Genomic DNA, 11,080 nt, shown 5'->3' with positions numbered 1-11,080 from the left:
TAATCAGGCCCTATAGGGCCCGAGCCTGCACAGTAGCCTAAATGTATATTGGTCAGCATGTTTAACAGATGTATTGTGACAGCCTTCATCAAGTGAATATAAATTTGGTATGTCATGGCTCATTTGTGATAAATCTCAGTTTCTGTGTTTTACTAAGTCTTAGCAAAGTGATCTCCAATCCCAGATACGTCAAAATTACGCTAGAGACCATATCTTTCAAAAATTTCGAGGTTGGGGGGAAGAACGACCCTGGACCCCTGGACCCCCTCGCCTCGGGCACAAGTCATATCATTCACAAAGAAATGAAATGAAATGAAATGGGGTTTAACGTACTGTTCTGCTCCTATACTGGGATAATGGAGACGGGCATAGGCTACGCCATACAGTGTGCTATGAGGGAAATTTTGCCCGGGCAGCGGCACTATCGCCTACTCTTTTATATCGAATTCCAACTGCCAAGGGATCTTTTACATGCATTCCAATGTATACACGGGACCTCAGTTTTCCGTGTCATCCGAAAGACTAGACTGTCAGGCCCTCCGTAGAGTAAAAATTAAGAATGGTGTGGGAAAAACTCTATAGTCTACTATGTAGTCCAGGAGCTAATAAATAATATAGTATTAGATGGACACACTACATTTATTTAATTTAGTACCGTACATTTACTTTTAATATGATCGTAGTTAATTAACATTTAAACCTTATAATTAATCGATTTGAATAATTATTGGACAAAATGTTTTATAATAAACTTCTTTTGATTTTATTTGGTCTTAAACTCTATATTTAATCTTTATTTTGACATTAAAGGAATTACAATAATGCTATTACAATCGACTCGCTGGGGGGTTTTTTTTTCGTTTCTGACCATTTTACAATCCAAATTTTTACTCAACCAATAGCCTCGTTTTGGATCGGAGGGCTTTACGATTTCAGAAAATGTAATATCAAATGTCCACACATTTTCAATAATTTAGAAAAAAAATAAATAGTAAAAACATGTGTCAGTTATGAGGAGAACAACATCGACGCGTCGAAGTGTCAAAGGAGAAGAAACTACTGTTGATAAAAGTGTGATAAATCCCACATCAAAATCCCCAAAGAAGGCAACCTCAACAAAAAGATCTGACGCTCGTATTGACAAAAATGATGTGGTGGTTGACAGGAAAAGAACAGATGACAATCCTACGAAAGTAAAAGTGCCCAAAAGTGCAAAATGTGCAAGAAAAACTAGATCTTTAAAATCTTTACAAGAACAATCTATACCAAAGACTGAGCCACCAGAATGTGATATAACGCCACCCAGATGGAATGGAAAGAATAATGTCACCAACAAAATCGGTGATGCTAGCACAGTACATGTAAATCTGCAGGGTATGATTTAGATTATGATTAGGCCTACTGCTTCTCCATAATTTTTTGGCTCAGACTTGTAATTTATCTGTAACCTGTGCTCTCACTTCCATTTTTTTTTTTTTTTTTTAATAATAACTATTTCAACTCCCACGCCCTCCATGATTGGGTATTGTTATGTCCCTGTTATATTTTTTTTTTAATTTACATATAATACATGGGGCCATATTTTATTAGATAATAATAATATTATTACCCGGTATATAAAAATGACAAATATTGATTGAAAATTAGTAGGATATATGTTCATAAAAATTAACTACATAGTAAATGGTTATTACTAGCAATAAACTACACAATAAATGTACCGTATCAACAGACTTTTGAAATTAAATCCACATTACTTTGAAAATGTGTATAACTCCAGTAACTACTAACAAGATACAAGAACCTAATTAATTAAGTCATACCCTTTGTTAATTAATGATTAGCCTACAAACCCAATATACAATCAGATAGGGAAAATAGGTTTGTAATTTGTATTGAAATTTGAATGTTATACTGTCATCAAGCATTTTTAAGTGAATAGTTGGTTATAAGTTTAATTATTAAATCACAGTAAACTTAAACTATATATGTAACAGCAAGAAATAATGACTACTGGAGTACTGACTGCATTTATAGTAAATTGTATTTTTGTATTTTGTTTAGAAGAAAGTCCAAGTTATACACAGAAAGGTAAAAGGATAAAAGAAATATTTCAGGATGAATTTTTATGTTCTCAGAGTAACACAGATGAGCTGTGTGATGTTCGCTGGGAATGTAGCTCTCCTGATGTTTATAAACATCTGTCAAAAAGTAAGTTTACTATCAATCTAATTTGTTTACTATCATCAATATTGACATGCAAATCAGTGACAAACCATGTGATACTACCTGGAAGTGTCTTTCTTACTGTTGTAAATGGCCCGTAAGCAAAGGTGTTAAATTTTAATTTCATTGTTATTGTTATTTCATATTCTGTATTTGTTTACTAATACATGTACTATTCACATATTAGTTTTATTTGCATATACATATGTACATAGGTAGTAATAATTCAGTAATTGTATAATAAAATTATACCTTGTGCAAATTAAAACAGGTTTATAATAATTTATATGTGTTTAATTTTATATACCAATAATAACATATATATACCATATAACTTATATCTAGACTCAAGAATGTGTATTTATCAAAAATCAAAGCTCTGGTTTACTTAATGCAACACATTTACCACCAATGTCAACTGACTTGCTTGAAAACTAGTACAGTCAGTAATGTATGAGAATCGTAATAGCTCAATGTTGGAAATGGATTGATAGATTTTCTAATATTTGCATACAGTCTAATTTGAACAACATATACTCTTCAAAAAAGTAGGGGATATTGAAATGCAAATACCTATTATGCAGGCTGTAATATGATAAATAGTCATGGACACTTGACATGCTTTGAGAGGATGTTCACAGATGAAGAACTTATCGCCCCAACAGAACCACTGAGCTGCACGTTCGACCCGCAATAGCGCCATACACGTGGGAGGGGTTCATTGTCAAATTTGACACTTCAAGGAAGGGTTGATGAAAACTGCCGCTTGCTGGTTTATCCTATCCATGGTTGCTTTCCTATCGGTTCTTGCATAAGATTTACTGTTTACGTATCTTTGCTTTAGTGTGTTACGTTTAATTTAATCGGGAGGCGTGTTCGTCGACGTCAACGTCAACCGACAACACTGCAAGAATTGGCCGTGGCACTGCAAGAGGAGTGGGTCAGATTGCCCCAAATCGTGATTGGACGGTTGATTAGGAGCATGCCACGACGAATTGCTGAATGTCTGAGGATTGGTGGAGCAATTACTCATATTAATACAAAAATCAAAAACGTCCATTTTCACTTTTGACAGTGTATCTCTTTGCAAGTGAAATGGGGCCGTCAGATAAGCCGCCCATATGAACTGTTTATGTTCATGTGTAGGCAATTGGCCTGTTATTAACATACACTGGTTACCTCAGTCTAATAGAAACAGCAGTGCATTTCCGCAGTTTTGTATTGTTTCTGAATATCCCCTACTTTTTTTGAAGAGTATATATTATATACTGTATAGTCAGTTTGCTGCAATTGGTAGTTACAATAATTACATTCCAACAGATTGCCGAAGATATGAAAAGCCTTTTTTAGTAAGTGGTTTTTTTTATTTCAGAATCCAATAAGACAAGAGAAACAGTCGCTGATATAGCCCACAGATTGAGAGTATCAGAAGATGATATTAATGTAAGTAAATCTTTGTTACAACTTATAATATAAATGGTATCAATAGCACACAGTTTGTTGAAAAGTAGGTAATGTCTGTAGTTTAGATTAATTTAATTTCATATTGCATATATGGACAAATGTGCAAAATGGTGTGCCTTTATAACAAATGAAATATAGAATTACAAAAAATCATGAAAAGTCTGAAAAAGAAAATCAAGATAACAGTTTACCCACAATAGAACAGACAATTTATTTGTAGGATAGTGCATGATATTATTGAAGTTTTTATTGTGACAAATAAAAGTGAAGCTCAGTAAAGACAGGTGGGAGTCAACCGTGTACAATTTATCATTGCCGGGTATACATGTACCACACAGTATTGCTTATTTAGTTACATGTAAAGGATACAAAGACTTGTGGACCCTCTAGAGGCTAAAGTTAATATTCGATTGACTTTAAATTTATACCATTACCATATTTGGGTAAGTCACAAGTGTTTCATTTGGGCACCCTTTCACATCAACTCATCAACCTTATTTTATTTAATTGGACTAATGTGTGCACCTGATGGCTGGACAACAGTAATCAAGTTCCAGAAATGGATGGTGGCAGAATTTCCAGTGAGTTGGTCTAAGAAAGTTGTAGAATAATGCAAGGTAGCTAATTAGCCTAAATCTGTCACAACTTTAATACATTAAGCAGACCACCTTTCATTGAACTAAAATAACCCCTATAGTATAGTATTACACAGCATTGTATTAGGCATTATAACTTTACAGTTTGACCATATTTTTTTTTCAGCCTGTAGAACCAGAATTACAAGCGAAGTCTTTATTAGGGTTATGGTTACCAGAAAGTAATGGTGGAAGTTCAAAAAGACTAAAACGGTATTATATTATTTGTATTCTTTTGTCAGTCGGCTATAACACATTGCCCTTCTTTATATAAATTTTACTGTGAAAGGTTATGTTCACTGTGAGAAACATTCAATGCCATATCCTGATGGTTGATGTGTTTAAAAATTCTGAAAAATAACATTGACTGACTTATCATACTATAAAAGAACGATTTGGTGTAGCATGTTAACTCAGGGTGATGTAACACATGCACTTTAGATCTTAAGATCTGTCATCGAGTCAAATGGCATGGTTTTCCCTGTCTAACCTTGTGGATTTTCTAAGGATTCTTCTCACCTCTAATGACCCCTACTCGCAAGCGCGTTATTGAAATAAAATTGAACCACATTTTAGTCTAATAATAGCCCAAAAATGACTTGTTGGACATTAAACCTCATTTCTAACTCCAGACTTAGATAATTAAAACAAACATGAATCTTTTTAGTGGCGGAATTAAGAAAAAGAGAAAAGCTGCTCCAATTATACCAGAAAAATATCAAAAATTATTAGAAGAATGGAATGCAAGAAAAAATTCAGGTATAGTAATACTTTAGTGAACATCTATAAAGATATGTCTTTTTATAATAAATTGATTTTCACTTTTTTTAGGATTTGTACAGGTCACAATTTTTATCCGATTTTTATGAAACTTGAAATATAAGTTTATCTCCCAAAAATCTTAGTTTCTTTCGATATTGGCATGTATCGGACCAGAACTTCATGGATTATGGCCCCTGATTGTATGAAAAATCACATTTTTAGCTTGTGGACACTCTAGAGGTCACAATTTTGATCCGATTATGACAAAACTTGAAATACATGTTTATAACCCAAAGTTCTTGGTTCCTTTTGATATTCGCCCATATCAGATCGCAACGTCCTGATTTATTGCCCTTGATTGTACGAAAAATCGCATTTTTAGCTTGTGATCCCTCTAGAGGTCACAATTTTTATCCAATTAAAAAACCCCATTTAAATATATCACTGTTACACCCTTATGATGGCTGAGTTTGAATTTCGTGAAAATCAGACAAAAACTGCCAGACAAAGTGGCCGCCACTTGTATGCAAATAGTGTAAACATATGGTATATCAAGGTTGTTGACACTCTAGAGGTCACAATTTTTATCCGATTTTGATGAAACTTGAAACACATGTTTATAACCCAAAGATCTTGGTTCCTTTTGATATTCGCGCATATCGGATCATAACTTCCTGAAGTATGGCCCTTGAATGTACGAAAAATCACGTTTTTAGCTACTGGTCCATCTAGAGGTCACAATTTTTATCCTATTTAAAAAAACGTGTGCATATATCACTGTTACATCCTAATGATGGTCGAGTTCGAACTTCGTGAAAATCGGACCAAAACTGCCAGACAAAATGTCTGCCCCTCATATGCAAATAGTGTAAAAATAAGGTATATCAAGGTTGTGGACCCTCTAGGGCAGTGATTCTCAACCAGTGTGCCGCACATGGCACACTAAGAAAATGCATAAAACCATGTGATCCCAATTGAAAATTCACTAGGGTCTACTGATAAATCCATAGCTGTGTTTTTATATGCCCACGTTTTCATGTGGACGTATATTGTCGTCGCCCCTGTCCGTCCGTCCACAATTGTTTGTGAACAGTCTACAGGTCACAATTTTTATCCGATTTCAATGAAAGTTGAAATGTAGGTTTATCACCCTATGATCCCAGTTTCTTTCGATATTGGCATGTATCGGACTGTAACTTCATGGATTATGGCCCCTGATTGTACGAAAAATCACGTTTTTAGCTTGTGAACACTGTAGATGTCACAATTTTTATCCGATTTGGTTTAAACTTGACATGTATGTTTATAACCCACAGATCTCGGTTCCTTTCGATATTCGCGCATATCGGACCATAACTTCCTGAATTATGGCCCCTGATTGTACGAAAAATCATGTTTTTTAGCTTGTGGACCCCGTAGAGGTCACAATTTTTATCCGATTTAAAAAACTGTTACAATATATCACCGTTGAACCCTAAGGATGGTTGAGTTTGAATTTCGTAAAAATTGGACCGAAACTGACTGACAAAATAGCTGCCCCTCGTTCGCAAATGGTGTCAAAATATTGAGTATCAGGGTTGTGGACTCTCTGGAGGGCACAATTTTCATCTGATTTTGATGAAACTTGAAGTTCATATTCATAACCCACAGATCTCGGTTCCTTTAGATATTTGCGCATATCAAACCATAACTTCCTGAATTATGGCCCCTGATTGTACGAAAAATCGTGTTTTTAGCTTGTTGACCCTATAGAAGTCACAATTTTTATCCGATTTAAAAAATCGTTTGAATATATCACCATTACACACTAAGATCTTGGTTCCTTTTGATAGTCGCGGATACCCAACCTAACTTCCTGGATTATGGCCCCTGATTGTTTGCAAAAACGCATATTTAGCTTGCAGATTCTCTAGAAGTCCTGATTTTAAAAACCGTTTAAATACATCACCATTCTGCCATAATGAAGGTTGAATTCGTATTTCGGGAAGATCGAAATGAAACTACCCGACAAAATGGCCGCTCTTTGTACGCAAATTGTGTAGAAGTGTGTAATACGAAGGTTGTGGACCCTCTAGAGGTCACAATTTTTATCTGATTTTGATGAAACTTAAAACATATCTTTATATCCCAAAGATCTCTGTCCCTTTTGATATTTGCACATTTCAGGCCATAACTTTCTGGATTATGGCCAATGATTGTATGGAAAATTGCTTTTGTTTTTAGCTTGTTCTCTATTCATCTCTTGCAAAATGTGGGCTTATCCAGCCTGGCACCGGCTGGTTGTATATAAAAATTATCATCCATTTTGACGGAAAAAAAAAGCCAGTGTAAGCCCTGAGTATAATAAGTACTGTAAATAACTATTTGGTTAGATATCCGAATGCAGGATAAAGAGCTATATTTTATTCTAACCAAAGTTTAATTTATATTTTAGAAAATAAGGTTGTTCCTGGAACAGAAAGGTAGGAATCATTGTTCATAATTTTTACAAAATAGTCTCAATAAATCTCCCCTATTGACTTTCACTTGTAGTTTTATAGTGTAGGTCACAAATTTAATTGTTAATCTATTTGAAGACAATAATAATGATTTATTAATTTATTTAGATGCAAGTAGTTTTACATTTTGTGTAGCATAAAGTCCTTCTTTTCCCGTGCCATATTGAAATGGGATTCATCCTATATCTTTCTTTATGAAACTTTGTACATGCATCAAACTATCAAACTATTATAATAGTTGTTCTCTTTGTTAATTTGAAATTTGTCAGTTGAATGATTTTTATGAATGTATTTGACTTATTTTTTTGGGAATGCAATTAATATATTTTTTAGGCCATGTGCTTTGATCTTGTCATGTATGACAGAACACAGTTTTTATGGGATACAATCACTAGTTTATTCTAAAAGCACGACGTTTCGACAAGTATCCTCTTATCGTTATCAAGCACAAATGACAATTTAGTAAACTTGTGGACAATATATATGAAATTAATAAGAAACCATCTGCATGGATTAAGAATAACAGTAATAGAAATAATCAAGGTGTAAAGGATATTTAACAATAACAACAAACATAACAAGGTAATTAGCTACTAATAAGCACTGATACTGCATGATTAGAGGGTTATTAACAGTTATGAAGCCCTTCAAAAGGGTAGCATGTATGGATAGTGGGAAGTTGATAAAGCACAGGTAGTGAGGCCATGTGCATGAAGTTGAATGAGATTGCATTATATAGGTACAACTATAACAATACACAATTTGTACTAAGAAAACAAGAACAAAAATCCTCTAAAAATATAAGGGACATGTTGGGAGAATCTATAATATCGAAAATTTATTAATGAGATGGGGTGGGGGCGGGGATTTTAGTACAACCAAAGATGGCTTAATAGTTAAATTATGTTGTGCATCTTAATTACATCATCATATGCCCTGGGGATGTAGAGCCCTAAGTCCCTATTGAGTTCAGGTGAATGTCTTCTGATATTTATAGCTTCTAGGATCTTCCTGGTTTTCTTGTTCTGTTGGTTGGCGGTTAGTATCTGGACCTCATTCCATTTAACTCTGTGTTGTGGGTGATTCTGGAGATGTTCCGCTATGGCTGAGTTATTAGTAGCGGCTTTGGACTTATGTTCCGTTATCCTTTTGTCAATGGGTCGTTTCGTTTCCCCGATATATGTAGCCTTGCAGGAACAAACCACTTGATAGACGACTCCTTTGGGTTGGGTGGGGAGAATTGGTTGCAACTTGCCGTTGGCTTTCAATATCTGTTTCAGGGTGGTCGGGACCGAAAATGTGGTGTCAATGTTTGATTTCTTTAGTAGGTTGCTCACTCTGTATGTTAAATTACCATAAAAGGGCAAGGTTATTCTGATGGGTGATTTTTCAGGTTTTTGATAATCTTTACTGGTGGTTTTGATAGTTTCATTGATCTGCTTTTTCACTAGTAACGGGGGATAATTATTCAGGTTACAAAACACGTGGCGTAAATGGTCCAATTCATTCTGCAGGAATTCGGGTTCACAAATGTTGATTGCTCTGCGTGCTAGGGTGGAAATAAGGGCTCTTTTGATATAATGGGGATGACTGGAGTTGTAATTGATATATTGGTCTGTGTGGGTCGGTTTGCGGTATATTTTAGTTTTCATTTGATTATTGACTTTTATAACTTGTACATCTAAGAATGGTAGGGTATTTTCTTTTTCTGTTTCGATAGTGAATTTAATTCTAGGATGCTGTTTGTTCAGGTGTTCAAGCAGGGACATAGGTTCATCATTTTCATCAAGCACAACAAACGTATCATCGACCTTGCGAAGCCAAATGATTGGAGTGATGGGAGAGGTTCTTAGGGCACAGTTTTCAAATTCAGTCATGAAGATTTCAGAGATTAAGGGTGATAGGGGACTACCCATGGGCAAACCGTTGACTTGCTTGTATATGTCGTCACCCCAGGTGAAGAATGTCGAATCAAGGCACATAGTAACTAAATCAAGGATACTATCGGTTGACAACTTAGTTTCTAGGGGTGCTTCTAATTCATTTAATCGAGTGCGGAGGACTTCAATAGCTTCTTGACGAGGAACGTTGGTAAAAAGATCAACCACATCGTACGACACAATCTTCCCAGGGCGGTTTAGGTCTCTAATAGTGTTGCAAAAACCACCAGAGTCTTTGATGAAGGACGTAGATGAAGTTCCTAATGGAGCAAGTAGCTTAGACATGTGTTTAGCAACGTTGTAAAAAACTGAATCTCTTGAACAGACTAATAACCTGGCCTTGATCGGGTTTTTGTGGGTCTTGATGGTGGCTCGGGCGTAAGGAGGACGTGGGTGGTTTGGTTTTAACTGGTAAGAAAGATCTTTGGTTAGTTGTTGGGAGTCACATAATTCTTTAAGCTTATCATTTAGTTGTTTTTCTAATGTTGTTGTTGGATTTTTCCTGATTTTTCTGTAGGTTGTGGCATCATTGAGCAGTTGGTTGACGGTTGAATTGTATTCGTCGGTGTTCATGACCACAGTTGATTTACCTTTGTCGGCTGGTATTATCGTTATAGACTTGTCGTTTTTTAGTTCTTGTATAGCTTTGGTCTCACCTTTGGTAATGTTGTGGGAGTTCTTCTTTGTGGTGGATTTAATAATTAGGTTGGCTATCTGGTGGCGAAGGAAATCAACTTTTCCCCCTGGTGCTAGTTGGCATAGACCTTTCTCAATGTTGGCGATAAAAACATCATGATTTCTTGGTGTCCAGGATGGGGCAAACTTCAGGCCCTTAGAAAGTAAACTGATTTGGTCATTGGTTAGATCATTGCTGCTGAGGTTGACAACTGTTTTAGTAAGGAAGTCAGTCTTTAGCATAGTTGTATCTGTTTTCTTGGTTGTTACATTATCTTTCTTTAGTTGTTCAAACTTTTTGAGGTGTCGGTGTTTAATTCTTTCTTCGCTGGCTTGGTTGGTGGAAGTCTGAGCCTTGCGGATGGAATTAAAATCCTCTGTAGTAACTAGATGATTAAGTGTCAGATGTGATGCTCCAATATCTTGCAGAAGTCGGTGCTTAGTATTCCGGTGATGTTGAATGCGTTCACGTACTAGGGATTTACTAGCTTGAAGTAAGATCTTATTTGCAGCATTGGAGTTAACTGGACCCTTAAGTTTTAATCCATGTGGCACAATTTCACTGTCTCTACATCTCATGAGAAAGGTTAAGTTATTACACACTCTTATATATTTATCTTCAAGTTTACTAATCTGGCGAACACACTTAGTTGCCACATCCCCATATTGACGTTGAACATATTCTTTAAGTGGCATTTAGCGATCAGGGAACAAATTAACAGAACACAGTTTTTATGGGATACAATCACTAGTTTATTCTAAAAGCACGACGTTTCGACAAGTATCCTCTTATCGTTATCAAGCACAAATGACAATTTAGTAAACTTGTGGACAATATATATGAAATTAATAAGAAACCATCTGCATGGATTAAGAATAA

The 11,080-nt window shown here is 35.4% G+C and overlaps 1 protein-coding gene across 2 annotated transcripts in view; it reads left to right on the top strand.

Annotated features, from left to right (window-relative positions):
* The first annotated feature begins 909 nt into the window (after positions 1-909).
* LOC126821099 (uncharacterized) overlaps positions 910-11,080 on the top strand; it is an 18,216-nt gene continuing 8,045 nt past the window's right edge. The window contains exons 1-6 of one of the 2 annotated variants that reach the window (XM_050549418.2): positions 910-1,361; positions 2,065-2,211; positions 3,599-3,669; positions 4,453-4,538; positions 4,993-5,084; positions 7,522-7,549. Coding sequence is in view for 1 of the 2 variants with exons in the window: in XM_050549415.2 (XP_050405372.1) it covers positions 1,011-1,374; positions 2,065-2,211; positions 3,599-3,669; positions 4,453-4,538; positions 4,993-5,084; positions 7,522-7,549 (788 nt within the window). In the remaining variant the exon portion in view is untranslated. Of the gene's footprint in view, positions 1,375-2,064; positions 2,212-3,598; positions 3,670-4,452; positions 4,539-4,992; positions 5,085-7,521; positions 7,550-11,080 lie in introns of both variants that reach the window. The other variant, XM_050549415.2, reaches the window with a different exon arrangement.

The sequence above is a fragment of the Patella vulgata genome, chromosome 5, assembly GCF_932274485.2.
Source record: "Patella vulgata chromosome 5, xgPatVulg1.2, whole genome shotgun sequence".
In the NCBI taxonomy this organism is placed as follows: Eukaryota; Metazoa; Mollusca; class Gastropoda; family Patellidae; genus Patella; species Patella vulgata.
Note: the sequence above shows the minus strand (reverse complement) of the source record. Positions and strands in the feature narration are given on the sequence as shown.